This window comes from Protobothrops mucrosquamatus, unplaced genomic scaffold (genome assembly GCF_001527695.2).
Source record: "Protobothrops mucrosquamatus isolate PMUCROS unplaced genomic scaffold, P.Mucros_1.0 scaffold2171, whole genome shotgun sequence".
Classification (NCBI taxonomy): Eukaryota; Metazoa; Chordata; class Lepidosauria; order Squamata; family Viperidae; genus Protobothrops; species Protobothrops mucrosquamatus.
This window is the reverse complement of record NW_015388265.1, coordinates 86964-103670: the sequence shown is the minus strand read 5'-3', so window position 1 is coordinate 103670 and position 16707 is coordinate 86964. Positions and strand designations below refer to the sequence as shown.

General features: G+C 47.5%; 1 protein-coding gene across 1 annotated transcript in view; it reads right to left on the bottom strand.

Annotated features, from left to right (window-relative positions):
* Positions 1-13021: 13021 nt before the first annotated feature.
* The window catches only part of DVL3 (dishevelled segment polarity protein 3), a 62680-nt gene continuing 58994 nt past the window's right edge, over positions 13022-16707 (bottom strand). The window contains exons 14-16 of the mRNA XM_029285745.1: positions 16533-16700; positions 15276-15488; positions 13022-13440 (exon numbers count right to left, since the gene is read on the bottom strand). Coding sequence (XP_029141578.1) covers positions 13022-13440; positions 15276-15488; positions 16533-16700 — 800 coding nt within the window. The remainder of the gene's footprint in view (positions 13441-15275; positions 15489-16532; positions 16701-16707) is intronic.

The window sequence follows — 16707 nt, the reverse complement described above, 5'->3', positions numbered from 1 at the left end:
GTACCCCTCTAGCAAAGCTCAATTAATCAAGGCAATAAGCACAATGATATAAATGGGCAGGAGGATGGAATGCAAGCAATGTTCCCAACCACTTATCATATGGACTCTTTTCAGCTTGCAGATCTCAAAAATGGAGACAGTGCAAAGGGAAATGAGAGTTGCATTTGTCAGCTTAACCTTTGCCCCTCCAATCTGGTTACATCAGCTAGGCCGGGACTGTCTTCACAATTCAGGGGATAATTAGCACTGCTTTAAGTATAGGATGAATCTCTGCACGCTTAAAGGACATTAACATTCAGCATTTTAACCAATTCTATTGTATTTTAAGTCCAGCGTGTATACATTTTATTGTGGTGGCATATGCTTACGTTTTTATCTATTACAATTGCTTAGAGTTTTTTCAACTGGGCTGTACAGCATATTAAAAGCTGGAAAATAAAGGAGGCTACTAAAAATCAATACTGAAAAGGCACTACCTTGATCTGTAAGATACCTGATCAGAGATAAGTCTAGAAGTCTCAATTTTTAAATGATTGGGAAAGTAATGTCCTTGCGACTGCAGATATACCTGGATGACACTTATTTTCTGGACCCATTTAAAATCAGGATTTTATCCATGATATGTTACTGAGCCTCTTTGACCACTGCGGTAAATGACTCACACTGGAAATGAGTGAAAATGGTGGGGTGAAGCTTTTTACAACACTGACTATGCTATTCATTTGAACTGTGTAATAGGGTTGGGTCTAGGACAGGGGTAGGCAATCTTGGCTCTTTTATGACTCGTGGACTTCAACTCCCAGAATTCCTGAGCCAGCCATGCTGAGGAGAAAGGAAGAGGTTTCCAAGCTGAGCCATGCTGGCTCAGGAATTCTGGGAGTTGAAGTCCACAAGTCATGAAGGGGCCATAGTTCCCCCATGCTGGCTCAGGAATTCTGGGAGTTGAAGTCCACGAGTCATAAAAGAGCCAAGGTTGCCTACCCCTGGTCTAGGAGACACTCTTGCAATGGTCAAGTTTTTTTTTTAGAGTTTAAGTAGGATACAACCAGCATACTGATGACACAGAGCTCCAGTGCTTCTAATTTTAAGGAATTAAAAAGCATTCTTGAACCTTGCTTAATCTTGATCATGGAATAAATAAGGGAGAACAAGCCAAGATGTTAGATGCTGGAGCACAGATCCTGCATGGAGTTGCATTCTTTCAGGAGGTTTCTGACTGCTCCTTGATCACCAGCTATCCGTGGATTTACAAGTGACAGTTGCCAGGACGAATTTACACAATTACAGTTACCATGTTCATGGGAACTCCTCTTCAGATGTCCTGGTTACAATCTATCCTTATAATTGCAATGGACCGTATATGGTGCTATCTTGAAAAGTGCCCAATGGTGCAAATAGAGTCTAGCAGTGGTGCAAAATGCATTACTCAGCGAGAGAATTATACTGAAAGATCTGAACTATCAAGAGCCTTGTAGGCACAATTCAAGTTATTGGTATTGACAGAGAAAGCTCTTCAGAGTTTGGTATACAACTATCTGTAGAACTACTACAGTACTTGTATTAGTAAGAAAGGGCTTTTTGAAAATTCCCCACTGACAACAGTCCTGACCATCTGTTTGAAACGTGGGACTATATGACACATAGGGAGATGCATTTAACTCCCACTCCCCCTATGTTCAAGCATTGCTTCTGCCAAATACTTCACTAGTAAATATCCATCTATCATATTTGTATATCATGCCCTCCCTCTGAAGCCAGTCTGCAACAGCTTAATCTTAACTATGCTGTATGTGGCTTCATTTTAAACTCACCATATGCAACTATAATTTTTGAATAGAAAAGCAGGGTAAGCAAGTAAGTTTAATATCTTCCATTGTGAACTATGCACATAACCATCTTTAATCACTTACACATCAGTACTGCAAAAATGAATCAATGGTCATTTAATAATAGCCACAGGTTTTTTGCCTTTTCAACAACAAACAAAATAATAATAATAATAATAATAATAATAATAATAATAATAATAATAATAATAATTAATAATAATAATAATGTTGGAAGGGACTTTGGAGGTCATCGAGTCCAACTCCCTGCTCAGGCAGGAGACCCTACACCATTTCAGACAAATGGCCGTCCAGTCTCTTCTTAAAAACCTCCAGTATTGGAGCATTCACCACTTCTGGAGGCAGGTTGTTCCACTGGTTAATTGTTCTAACTGTCAGGAAGTTTCTCCTTAGTTCTAGGTTGCTTCTCTCCTTGGTTAGCTTCCATCCATTGCTTCTTGTCCTGCCTTCAGGCGCTTTGGAAAATAGCTTCTTTGTGGCAGCCCCTGAGATACTGGAAGGCTGCTATCATGTCCCCCCTCGTCCTTCTCTTCGTTAAACTAGACATCCCCAATTCCAGCAAACGTTTCTTATATGTTTTAGCCTCCAGTCCCCTTTGTTGCTCTTTCTCTGCACTCTTTCTAGAGTCTCAGCATCTTTTTTACAGCAAGCAGCCATCCTTCAAACTTGCCATGAAGTGACAGGATTTTCCTTTGCAGCCAAAATCTCCTGGACATAGTCCAGGCATCCGTGCACAGGAAATTCTTTTGTTCTGGGCCTTGATACACAAACTGTGGTCTATAACTGCTGTTATCTTGCCAATTAAACCAAATAAAACCTTCCTTAGCCTGTAAATGTGGCATTCATCATAATATGAACAAGACAAACTGTCCTCCCAACTTCAACAACATGGTGTCTAAATATGTGATGCGCTACAATCGCTTCAGAGGTTCTAAAACTAAAAAAAAAACAAAAAAAGCTTACAATAAGGGCAAGGAGAATATGCTTAAACTGTCTCCTTTGACTAAGAGTGCCAAAATCCAAACGCTGAAGATTCCAGCCAACCTGGAATCACAGACACAGATCTCAAAAATCTGATATCCAATCTTCCAGGGTTGTCTCACCAGCAAGGCTTCTCCTCTTAATCTTCTCCAGCAATCCTATCCAAGTCTCCCTTTGAGGTTGATAAATGGGCCTCAGTGAGAAAAAAGCAACAAGTGAAAAAAAGAAAGACGCTTTAGAGACTTTTTCTCGCTCAACTTGAATAGTTCAAACACAGCACTACATGTAGGCTTAATGTTTTATCCATACATTCACCCTGCTCAGACTCTACTCTCACTAACCCATCATCCTGGCCAATGATGGAATCTGTAACCCACCTTTCTAGAAAACCATCTGACTGGGGGGCAGGGGGGCAAGGCCCATTCTTCCCTCCCTTGTATTCAGTGGTGCTGCCCAGCCAGGAGCTCCTCTGCTATCATTGAAAGTTCTCATTGAAAGTAACAGCTGCCCCTTTGGTTTCCACTTGGGGTGGTCAAGATTCAAATGCTCTCAAGAGCACAGAAGCTTGGGGGGGGGAGAAGAAAAGATAACTTATCTATCCAGAGAACCCCCAAAAGCTATGACCATTTATATGGATATATCTAGTTCAATGAAGAGAAGGACCAGGGGTGACATGATAGTCTTCCAATATCTGAGGGGCTGCCCCAAAGAAGAGGGGGGGGGATCAAGCTATTCTCCAAAGCCCCTGAAGGCAGGACAAGAAGCAATGGATGGAAACTAACCAAGGAGAGAATCAACCTGGAACTAAGAAGGCATTTCCTGACAGTTAGAACAATTAATCAGTGGAACAACCTGTCTCCAGAAGCTGTGGGTGCTCCATGCTCCATCACTGGAGGTCTTGAAGAAGAGACTGGACAGTCACTTGTCTGAGACGGTATAAGGCAGGGGTAGGCAACCTTGGCTCTTTTATGACCTCTGGACTTCAATTCCCAGAATTCCTGAGCCAGCATTCAAGTCCACGGGTCATAAAAGAGCCAAGGTTGCCTACCCCTGGTATAGGGTCTCCTGCTTGAGCAGGGGGCTGGACTAGAAGACCTCCAAGGTCCCTCCCAGCTCTATTCCGATCGATTGAAATGGTATATATATATATATAGGGTCTCCGGCCCGAGAAGGGGGGTTGGACTAGAAGGCCTCCAAGGTCCCTCCCAACTCTTCTGCTATCCTGTCATATTTACTTGGCTGATTGCAGTTACTGACTGTAGGGTTTACTGCCTGGATCTCCGCTGTAAAGTAGCGGTTTATAAAGCATGAAAACGCCCGTGACGGATGAAATGTTCCCCCACCCGATCCCTGAAGGCAACGCTGAGAAACCCTGCCTGACCCCCACCCAGGCCCCGCTTCAGACGACACCCGTGGCCCACAACACCCCCGGCAGGTCGGCCGGGCGGAGAAAACGCGACGGGCCCAACTCACTCGGGGGGAATCTCCAAGCCCGTTCACCCCTCTCCAAACTTCCCCAAGCCCGTTCACCCCTCAGCGCCACGCAGCTCCCCGGGCCGGGCCCGGGCCGCCTCGAGCGGACCCCGCTCCCTCTCCCCCCCCCCGCAGGAAAGAAGCGGCGCCTCAGAAAGGAAAAAAAAAAAAAAGCGGGAGAAAGCCGCCGCTCATTCAAGGGCGGGCGGAACGAGCCTCCACGGAAAACCCCTTCCGGCCTGCCTCAGACGAAGCAAGCGAGGCCTCCTCCTCCTCCTCCCCGGGGCGCTCGACGTCCCGACTCACCTGGTCCCACCGACGGCAGCAGCAGAGGGAGCCTCCGCGTCCAACCCTCACCCCCTCCGCCGACTGGTAAGATGGCGGCCGCCCCCCCTCAGCTATCACTGCAGCAGCGGCCCCGGGCGCATGCGCGGGGCACGCCCGGCACGCTGAACGCATGCGCCTATCCCGTGGGTGGAGGAGAACGACTTGGGTGGGGGCGGTTAAAGAACCGGCGAAGGATGCCGGCGCTGAGGAAAAGACTTCTGAGACCAGCATGCACCGCGGTCGAAATCTGGACGACGCGCAAGGCATCATGGTCTTGGTAGGCTTTTAAGCGGGCGTTCCACGGCTTCTCGGTCGCAAGGTGGATTCAATGTTTGTATTTTGATAGTATTTTATTCGTATTATATATATATAGGCTTTGTATAGTTTTAACCTTTTTAAAAAAAATATTGTAAGCCGCCCAGAGTTGCCCTGCGGTAAGATGGGCGGCCAATAAATTCGATAAGTAAAAAATAAATAACAAAATTGTTATGCGTGTTTGTAAGGTACATCCATACGTGATTTTTGTTGCAGTGTGTTCGCTGGTATATGTGGGCTAAATAGCATACAAACCACATCCAAGCGTGAATAAGGTAGTCCTCAACTTACGACCGCAATCGAAGCCAAAATTTATGGTTGTTGAGAAATTGGTTGAGTTTTGCCCCATTTTACAACTTTTCTTGCCGCGTTTGTTAAGTGAATCACTTGCAGTTATTAAATTGGTAAGATGGTTACTAATTTAAGTTAGTAACCAGGTTAAGCAAATCAGGCTCCCTCACTGACTTTGCTTGTCAGGTCACAAAAGGTGAACATGACTCCAGGACAATGCAGTGGTCATAAATATGAGTCAGTTGCCAAGTATCTGAATATTGATCATATGGGGATGCTGCAATATTGCAAGTATCTGCAATATTGATCATATGGGGATCCTGAATATTGATCATATGGGATTAAGTGTGAAAAACGGTCATAAGTCACTTTTTCAGTGCCACTGTAATTTCAGTCACTAAACGAACTGTTAAGGACTACTTGTATTAAACATGTTTTGAGAGAGAGAAAAAAGTTTTTCAAATCACAATGTTATCAAGCATCTCCTGAAGATCTGTTTCAATGTTACTGGTGGTCAAAAGGGATCTTTCTTGCAATAACCAAGAATCATATTGATTGTAATGTAGCAATTATCTTCTCTTTGAGGTGGAAGCAAGATTACCTGTTTATGGTACTTCAGGAGCATGCTCACATAACAGACTTAATTTGGTTATTAAATAAACCCGCTTTCTAGTTTCACAAAAGATTTTAAATCATAAAAGCAACTCAGTTTGGTTAATTCAGTCACCAGTCTGCACCAGATTTTAAGCCAAGAGAAAACTAAGATTAACCCAAACCAGATCCAGCTGGTTTACACTGTACCTTCCACTTACTAAGCCTGCTGTGTGAACTAGGCCAAAATGTAGATCCCTTTTCCTTTTATACCAAATATGATACCTGGGTGTTAACATAATTCAAAGTACTTCAGATTGTCCTGTTCAGGGACTTTCATTTGGTTAGGCAAAGTTGTGTCATCAAGGTTCACTGCCTCCCTGAAAGCAGTGATCTGGCAATTGTAAAAGGGTCACCCTCTGTAAAAGTAGCTAATAAAATTTCTCAAATACATGATCACAAGAAATTATTGTCTCCTACTTCATCTGGTATGTTCTGATCAGCACCAGATTGTATTTCTTGCAAACAGATCAAAACATCAAGTGGGGAGGGGGAATCATAGACATGCTTAAATTATTTTGCCAGACATGGTTAAATGTCCTATTTGTTTAAGGATATCAGCATAACAAAGTTGGAAGGGATCTTGGAGGTCTTCTAGTCCAACCCATTAATTTTAATCCCAATCTTCCTGAAAAACTAGTTTGGGGAAGATGGTTTAATTTATCAAAACTGAGTATCTTTCCCGATATTCAATTCAGATGCCAGAAATTCAAAACTTAGCCAAATTAAATGAGCACCTAATGGATGCATTCATGCAACACAATAACATGGCTATGTTTTTGCAGCGTGTATTATGCAGGCCTGATGTGTTCAATTCATTTGTGGTTTCATCTATTGCAGGTTTCTTCAAACTTGGCCCTTTTATGACTTGTGGACTTCAACTCCCAGAATTCCTCAGTCAGGCACGCTGGCTGGGGAATTTTGGGAGTTGAAGTCCACAAGTCATAAAAGGGTCAAGTTTGAAGACCCCTGATCTGGTCTATCTAGTTGAGTTGAGACCAGGTTGAGATTTCCTCAAATTCACAGATGATCAAAAGCAGAACCAAAATGGTAAAAAATATCCCTCTAACACGGGTCCCCAACCTTGGCCACTTTATGACTTGTGGACTTCAACTCCCAGAATTCCTCAGCCAGCATGGCTGGCTGAGAAATTCTGGGAGTTGAAGTCCACAAGTCATAAAGTGGCCACGGTTAGGGACCTCTGCTCTAGCATATTTATTTATCCAGTTCTATCACTGAGTAATTTTTGCCTTTTAAAATATTGCTTCCATTAGGCATTAGTTATTTTGACTTCACTACTCCTTTCCCTTTTAAGGGTGTTTTTTTTCTTTCTTATTTTATGTGTTAGGCATTATTTAATTTCAAGGCCATCTAACTCTACAGCAGCTCTGAGCATAATTACACACTTTTAAAGAAGGCAACAAATATCACAGAAAGCGTACAAAAGAGTCAGTGTTGTGGTTTCGTCTCTCCTCCCCACTATTCCTTTTTTATTCTTTATTCTATAATAGCCCCTCTGGGAAATAAAAGTTGAGTCTTTCAAATCATTCCTCCAAACCTCCTTTTCATTCTCATGCTCGAAGGCCCGAAAGCCAAAATGACTTTCTCTACCTAATGAATTTTTTTTTTCATTCATCAGCACAGAATGAAAACAGAAAGAGGGGAAAAAAATCTATTTTAGGAAATCAAGGGAGCAGAGAAGTCCACAATATATGTGGTGGTTGTGAGAGGACGTTGAAGTTTCAATTGCACCATCTGGCCACATCTTGACCTGCTTCTTAGCCACGTTCTGTGGACACCCCTGAAGAAGAGTCACCTTTTGTGAACTAGTGTCTGAAATGGGAAGACGGGGTTTTGGGGGGTTGTTTTTTTTGGGGGGGGGAACGAGAAAAAAAAAGCACACACCAGCGTGGAGTCCAATAAAACTATTTTATAAATAAAAACACATTGGAAGTTTTCAATTTATATAAAACCAAGAAAGAGGAGGTAAGGCAATATGTGTGATGGGAAGGTAGCACCAAAGTTGGAGGAAGAGAACCAAAGGGAAGGGACCAGCCAGAGATGGAGGGGTGAGGTGTGTGTGTGTGTGTGTGTGTGTGTGTGAGTGAGTGAAGGGGGGGGGGTTGTCAAGGTTGCCTTTGTGGCAAAGGAGACATAAAAAGATGGCAGCAGATAAAATTAGGGGTGGTGGCCTGAAAGAAAATACTGTGAATCGAAAGGGGACAAAGAAATTGCAGAACGTTTAAAAACGACACAAAAACAACATAATCCTTGAGTCCAAGGAAACCCATATATATGACTGTTGACCCGGAGGACAATTTACAAAGCCTCAGGGAATGCTAGTGTGCGAACGGAATTGCACAATCCTTGTACAGTGAAGGGAGAGGACCTAGTGTGGGATTTGCACTTAACCAAAGGACTTTTAGGATAGCACTTACTCGGTGGGGTTTCTCTGTCCCCTTCTTCTAGGCCAGGGATAGGCAACCTTGGCTCTTTTATGACTTGTGGACTTCAACTCCCAGAATTCCTGAGCCAGCCATGCTGAGGGGAAAGGGAGAGGTTTCCAAGCTGAGCCATGCTGGCTCAGGAATTCTGGGAGTTGAAGTCCACAAGTCACGAAGGGGCCATAGTTCCCTCATGCCGGCTCAGGAATTCTGGGAGTTGAAGTCCACGAGTCATAAAAGAGTCAAGGTTGCCTACCCCTGGCCTAGGCCGAACATTTGCTGTTCCTTCACCCATGAAGAGAAGGAAAGTGGAAGTCCTAAATCCTAAAAGCAAATCTGGTGTAAAGGGCAAAACAACCACAAGAGACTTTTTTTTTTCCTACACCAACTCTACTCCTCTCCCCCAAAAAACACCAGGTGGTCCTCAAGTTGCCACCATGACTGGAACCAATCTGCGTTGCTAAGCAAGGCAGTTAAGTGAGTCACACCCACTTTTATGACCTTTTCTCTCTCTCTTTTTTTTGCGATGGCTGTTAAGCAAATCGCCCCACTTGTTAAACGAAGGACGCGGTCGCTAAAGCGAATCTGATTTCCTCCATGCATTTTGCTTGTTGGAAGACAGTTGGAAGGTTGCAAACGGCAATCAGACACCACTCCTGGGGGACACCACAGCCATCGTATATACATTATCCGTTGCCAAGCGTCTGAATTTTGACCCGTGGCCATGGGGATGCTGCGACAATAGTTAACGATGACGACGGGGTTATAAGTCACTTTTTCCAGCGCCGTTATAACTTCAAACGGTCACTGAAGGATTGTAAGGCAAGGACTATTTGTAATAGTTTTGTTGTCAGCTGGCACCATTTCCCAGCCCTTTCCTTTCCTTCACCACTTAACAACAGACTGAAAGAGGTCTGTGGAGATTTTTAGTCATCCGGGTCATAGTCATCCCAAAGATGCTTTTTCAGGAGGCAACTGGACTTCCTTGTTTTTTCTTTGAAGACGTTTCGCTTCTCATCTCAGAAGCTTCTTCAGTTCTGACTGGATGGTGGGGGAATGGAAGGATTTATACTCCTTGCAGACAGCTGGTCATTTGCCTTCTTTTAGAGAGTCGTTGAGGCCACCTGGAGGTTTACCTGTGTCGGCCTCAACGACCCTCTAAAGCAGGGGTCTTCAAACTTGGTCCTTTTATGACTTGTGGACTTCAACTCCCAGAATTCCTCAGCCAGGCACGCGTGCCTGGCTGAGGAATTCTGGGAGTTGAAGTCCACAAGTCATAAAAGGGCCAAGTTTGAAGACCCCTGCTCTAAAAGGCGGCAAATGGCCAGCCGTCTGCAAGGAATATAAATCCTTCCATTCCCCACCATCCGGTCAGACTGAAAGATGGGTATTCTATTCAAACCCAGCGGGAATGAAGGTGAAATGGGAACCTGGAAAGTGCTGGACTGGATGTGGCCTTAGACCAGCAAATTCTGGCCTAGGGTTCTACAAAGGCCAGGCCAGCCGGATCAAATAGGCTCACCATAAAACGCCTACTTATTATTCTTGGCTAACAGTCAGAAAAAGAGCGTAGGCTTATTGGAATTGCAGCATCTCGCAGAAGGGACGAGAGCTCACAAAACACCCCCACACCCCCACACCCACCTTTCAGCAAGACTGATGGCCATGCCCACCATACCTAAGATAAGGGGAGGGGGGGATTCATGATAGAGCAGATGAGGTGCACTCCTAACACAGTACAAAGGCCAAAACCTGACCAAACGAACCAAACAGAATTTTGCCTCTAGGTAAAAAAAAACCAAAACAATGCAGTCAGATATACTAGAAAGTCACTTGGCATGATTATGGCATTTTTTTTTTTTCCTGGCAGACGTGGAACGTATTGAGTTCTTTTCTTGCCACTTCCACTTTTTCTCTTACGGCATTTCAAAGGCCAAGGAACAGCTGGGTTTAACCGCCATCGTTTAAGTTCCCCAAGTGTCGCTCTTGAGTGTTGGGGTCTCCGGACTCGCTCTTCACAGTGAGGCTTGACAGATGGACACTGAAGCAAAGGAACTCTGGACCACACACCCATGACAAGATCCCGCACAGGAAGCAGGTAAGCGAGAGCCAACCACCACCACTAAGGGGGGAATCCCACGAACGAGCTCCTTCAATGGAGTCACACCACGTATTAGTGTAGGTCAGTGATGGCGAACCTTTTAGAGACCGAGTGCCCAAACTGCAACCCAAAACCCACTTATGTATCATCGGGTGCCAGGTGGCGTGGCCCATTGGATGGGCGTGACCCATTGGGTAGGCGTGGCTTCAGTGGTAACGGCAGACTGGGTGGGACTAAAAAGTTCAATCAATCAATTCCAACTTTGCGAGATCTTTTTTTTCCTGCGAGAAGTTGAAATTGATTGATTGAACCTTTTTTTTTTTGCACACAGCAGCGGAGGCCTAAAGTGAAAAGGTTTTATAAAACCCAGCTGAAGGCCTAGGACTGGGGCGATGGCGCGTGTGCCCACAGATAGGGCTCTGAGTGCCGCCTCTGGCACCCGTGCCATAGCTTCGCCACCACTGGTGTAGGTAAAGCAGGGCAGGGTAATCACAGCATGTGGCAGCTCCTAGCTGATCTCCAAGCACCTAAGTGAGTGGACCCGGTTAGTGCTTGGATAGGTCAGTAGGAAATCCGTGTTGATGCCGGACTAGGAAGTAAGGCGGCAATATCCCAGGAGAATAAGGAAGCTACTTGGATGAGTCCACGAAGTCATCAAGATTTAAGTCATAAGAATCGTTCGTTTGTGCTTCAGTGTGTTGCGGGTACCCAGCCCTTGAGGATCAGAATTTGAGTGTCCGTATTTCGGCGGTGGGACGAGGTCGGAGAGCAAGTGGAATACCTGGCTGGCAAATCTCAGCTGTTTGTGCAGTAATTATTCCCTTGGATGTGCTAGCCACTTAGGAGGAATTAAGCATCATCGCTCTCCTGCCTTGGAAGATGTCCAGATCGTCCCACTTCAAAACCGAGAGGAAATTTGATTTGCTAAAAGGCAGGAAGCGGAAGTTGCATTCTGTGACCAGTACTATTAAAAAAAAAAAAAAACAGTCTACATACAAGCAGAAAAATTTGTAACTCCCAGAAAAATCATGCCGAAGGGATTAGGGAAGGGAGAGAAACGAAAGAGGGTCAAAACCCTTACGCAATCTCTCAGAAGTCAGTCCTCCCCATACAGGGATAATTGGTTTTTTTTCTCTCTCTTTGTATTGGGATTGTTTTGACCAAAAAAAAAAAAAAAAAAGGAATGAAGGCGGTGCCGATCCACCCAGCAATGAAAGAACCAATGATGGAATTTAAAACGAAATAAGGCCAAGACGGGTGATGGGAAGGAACTCAACATCCCCAACAGAGATGGAAGACTGTTTTAAGTCTGTGAAAAAAAGTGGTGGCAGAAAGAATTCTACTGACACATCCACTGGCGCAGGATCAGCAGCGTAACCCAAACGTGATTTCATGGTCATCACTGGTGTTCCAAAAAGCAAGCAAGCAACCCTGGGTTTTTGATAAGAGTTTCCTTTGCATTTACTCAATGGTGTTATAGGGTGTTTTTTTCCCAGGAGAAAGCCACGGTCCTTCCGTTTTGGATATCTTGAGGATAGCCTTGGAGTGGAGATAGTGTCCTGGACGTCTTCCAGACATCAGGCATCCAAAAAAAACCAAGTTTAGCCTCCAGCATTTCCCTAGGAAAACCTTCATCCCAGTTTGAGGAGCGCAGCTTCAGCGAAGAAGGGAAGTGGCCACCATTCAGCAGGTCCATCTCAAGAGTCCCACGGGTAAGAGTGAGACCAGGCTGCTGCCGCCGAAGAGGGACACACAGTTGGGAGCTCAGCCCTGCTTCCCTCCCGGGCTGATGGATAAGGAGGGACATCTTCCAACTAAGCAGGCTGAAAGGGCTCTGTGTCTTCCTCCTGGACAGCAGGAGGGACCAAACCACCACCACCACGTGCCGCGGCTCTCCCCACGCCACGGCCGGCCGGCTCAAAGGAAGTCAAAGACCCCATAATTCTTGGCTGCTCGGCAGAGAGGAACACAAGAGGGGCGAGGAGGAGAAAGAGGGCAGGTGTTTAGGGATGGCGGCATGGAAAAAAAACAACAACGGGCGAGCGGCAGAGGTCCCGGAGCAGGTAGTGGATTAATGGGTTAGCGTGCAGGTTAACAGGTAAAAAATATAAGCTGGGTTAGGGCTGTTCTTTGCTGCAATCACAGGTAGGGATCGGGAGGGGGGGGTTGTTGTTCGGGAGAAGCTGCTGGAGACACTTGCGGGAAAGATTAGAATCAAACAGTTTAGTTCGGGGGTCCCTCACGCCCCAAACGCAGCCCGCTATGTGGCTCATCTGGAACCAGGCCGCGTGAGCGGTTGGCTGGCGCACACCTGTGTGCACAGCTCAGCTTGCACCAGGGGCGGGCTGGTTCCCCTCTCCCCCAACCACCACCCCCCAGGCCATCAAACCGTAAAGGTTGGGGACTGCAATTTTAGTTCATTGGATTTCTTCAACCCCTAACTGCCAAGTCAAAAAAAACCAAACCCCAAAACAAAACAGAGAGAGACAGACAAGAGACATATGCTCTTTCTAGGAAACAAACCAACTTGGGGGGGGACCCAAACAAGCAGAGGGAGGGAGGGAAGGAGGGAAGCAGGGAGGGAGGGATCTTCACATTACATCCACAAAAAACTCACTGGGGTTGCCCATGGCCATTCGGAATGACTGTCTACTGGCGGTCAGTTCAGGGGGCACCGAGGCCAGGTCTCGGCCCGGGGGAGCCCCGGGTGGTCCCAGGGTAGAAGGGGGTGGTGGCATCAGGAGCATGGGAGGGCTGTAGAGAGGTGGGAGGCCGGGAGGGCCGTAAGACTGCTGGCTGTGGTGGCTGCGCACGCTGTGAGCCATGGAGTGGTGGCTCCGTTGGCTGGCGGGCACGGAGCACTCGCTGGCCGCTCGCTCCCGCCGAATGCTGCTGCGGCTGGTGTGGTCGGATTCGCTGCCGCTACCGCCTGACTTGGATTCCCCAGCCTTGGGGTCTCGGTCCTTCCTTCTCTCGCTACCACTGCGGTTTGAACCGCTGCTGCGGCTTCCTGCACAAGGAGAAACAATTCAGAGCGGTTAGAGCAGGGCTTTTCAACCAGTGGTACGGGTACCACCTGTGGTACATTGGCACCTGGCAGGTGGTACACGACCATCCTAGAAAAATGGTAGCGGGGGAGGGGTATGAGCTGAACCGGTTGCAGCACCGCACAAGCCTGAGCGAGAGACGGCTGGAGCTGCAGGGCTGTCAGGACTCAGCGGAAGCGCCAGGATCACTGCTGCTTTCCAGCTGATCAGCGCTTCTTCGGGGCTGTCAGGGCTCAGCGGAAGCGCCAGGATCTGCACCAGGCTCCAGCTGGAGCTCGGCGCTGATCCTGGTGCTTCTGCTGAGCCCTGAAGAAGCGCCAATCAGCTGGAATGTTGCAGCCTCTCCAGGGTCTTGTGATTTACATTCAGATGCTTGGCAACTGATTCATATTTATGACGGTCACAGTGTCCCAGGGTCATGTGAAGGGACCAAAACCTGTTGCAACCACCCAGCAGACGGGGGGAATAAAAACAAAACACCCCCCCACCCCACCCCCGCTGCCAATCCTCAACAGAAATGCTCACAACAATGAAAACCTCGGACAGGAGGAAGAGCGCGGCCGGGCGGGCAGGCAGGTGTCTTGCTCGGCTGTGGCTTGGGGGGGCACTTTTTTCAGTGCCATTGTAACTTTGAACAGTCACTAAACGAACTGTTGTAAGTCGAGAACTACCTGTACTTTATCACTTTTTCCCTTTTTTTTTGGTCATCAAGTTTTTGACACCTTGCTAGGCGACTGGTGGTACTTGGATGTTCCCATATCCTAAAAGTGGTACAATGGGTGAAAAGGTTGAAAAGCCCTGCTCTATGGAACTGATCCTTGGTGCCCAAAAGGTTGGGGGCCTCTGCCCTAGATCAGGGGTCCCCAAACTTTCTTCGTTGGCAGCCCAATGCACAGGGGAGGGATGTCTTTACGCGCACGTGTGTGCTCGAAGGGAGCTGCAAGCGCACGTACGAATGAGGCCACAATTGCACACGCGATGCAAATGCAAATTCTGCATGCAACACAAACGGGGCCACAAGCTAGCGCAAGTGGGGGGGAGGAGTGTGAGCTCACGGCGACGATAGCGTCCGCATGCCGCCGCGATGCTAATGACACTAGCTCAGGAGTGTCAAACTCAATTTCATTGAGGGCCGCATCAGAATTGCGGTTGCCCTCGGGGAGTGTGTGGCCAGGGTGGGTGTGGCCTACTGGGTGGGCATGGATGGAGTGGGTGTGGCCTACTGGGTGGGCATGGTCATCTCTACATCGTTCGGGTCAAGGGTGCCTGTGGGGGTCTGGGCAGGCGTGGGACAGATCTGAGGGTCTCTGGCAGAAGGGGGTGGGACCGGGACAAGCGCCAAGGCATGGTCCATTTCTTCATTCCTCACAAAGGGTGACACCTCCCCAGCATGCACCCAGGGGGCGGGGCCGACACGGCAGGGGCTGGTTCCTCGCTGTTTCTGGATGGCCTTGTGGAGCTAGGACTGAATGCGTTTCAGCATAGATGGCCACCACAAAATTGTACATTGGCTCCCGGCTGGCCTGGGCCAGGGCCAAGGCAGCGGAGGCCGTTCCCTCACTGTTTCCAAGATGGTTTCACGGACCACATGAAAACACTCTGCGGGCCACATCCGGTCCCCGGGCCTTGTGTTTGACATGTCTGCACTAGCTAGTGCACGCACACTGGCCAGCCACTCAGTGGCCAACAGCCCTGCCCTGGTTGACAGCCATGATGCAATTCCCAGCTCAGGCAGACGAAAGAAACGCCATCTTCTACCAGGCTTGAAGGCCGAGCAGAAGGCATGGTAGATGCTTACCTTCACTGTGCTGGCTGCCTGCGCTGCCCCCTCCGTAGCTGTAACCTGGCTCAGGGAATCCAGGGTGGGGGTTGTAGGGATGCGGAGGGGGATACTGGTAAGGAAAAGCTAAAGGCCAGGGGGCCGCTCCTGGGTGGGGTAACGGAGCCAGCGTGTCCTGGTCGGAGGCCCCACTCGATCCATCGTGGTCATGCAAGGATAGGTTGGCCATGTCTGGAAGAAGAAAGAGGCATAAAAAACCCCAGCAAAGGTTAAAATCAGCAGTCCCCAATCCTCCCGGCTTTGCGGACTGGCGGGGGGGGGGAGGATGGTTACACGCAAGCGTCAACCCTCAGCTACAAATATTCTCCTTTGTTGTGATTATTTTATCAGTGGCCCCATCCCGAAGCGGAAGAAAAAGAAAAGGAGACTGTAGGATTTAGCAATCCACTGGGGGGGGGGGGGTGTCTGCTCTGCACAGCGTCTTCCTGTTGCTTGCTTAGGATAAGGGCGCCTTCTGCAACTCCTCACCCCGCCCATCGGGATCACCCGTCTGCTTCTTTTTTTTTTCCTTTCCTGCTAAATCATCATCTTTTTCTGCTAAATCTCCCCTTCCTTCCTTCCTTCTCAGAGAGGCGTGTCAAACCCTTCACAGGCAAAAATGTCTTCAACTGAAAACACTCTGCTTTGATCACCGCTTGGAAGCAGCCAAAGGGGCCGTTCCAATAAATTCTGGAACATTTTCAAGCAAAGCAAAGAAAAGCAAAGAAAAAAACAGAAAAAGAAAAGAAGCATCCCAGTCAGCTTGGAATGGTTCCAAAATGATCAAAACTCCCCGTTTCAAGATGAAAAAGTTTTGAGTTTGAACTACAGGCGGTCCTGGACTTACAACTTTTCGTTTAGTGACCGCTTGAAGTTACAACGACACTGAAAAAAAGTGACTTAATGACCACTTTTCCCACACTTAGGACCATTACGGTGTATCCCTGTGGTCATGTGATCAAAATTTAGTCTGTTTGGCAACTGACTCCTAATTTATGACGGTCGCAGTGTCCCGGGGTCATGCGATCCCCTTCTGCGACCTTCTAACAAGCAAAATCAAAAGAGATTCACTTAACAGCCGTGTTGCTAACTTAACACCGGCAGTAAAATGGGGCAAAGCTCACTTAACAACTGCCTCACTTAGCAACAGAAAAAATTGGGGTCGTAATTCGAGGATTTCCTGCCTTTGGGGCCTGTCCCTCCTTCCTAGCCCGTAGCCGTGATTACAATCCGTACTTCCACAGAGGTCTCCAAAGATGTAGTAGCACTGCTCCGAGAAGGTGATCTTGTTGACCGTGTGGCGGATATAACCAGCCTTCAACAGGTTGCTGGCATACTTGCGGGACTCTCGCCGGTCCGTAAAGCCCTCCACGTGATGGTACAGCCAATCGACCACATCCGAACCTGGCAA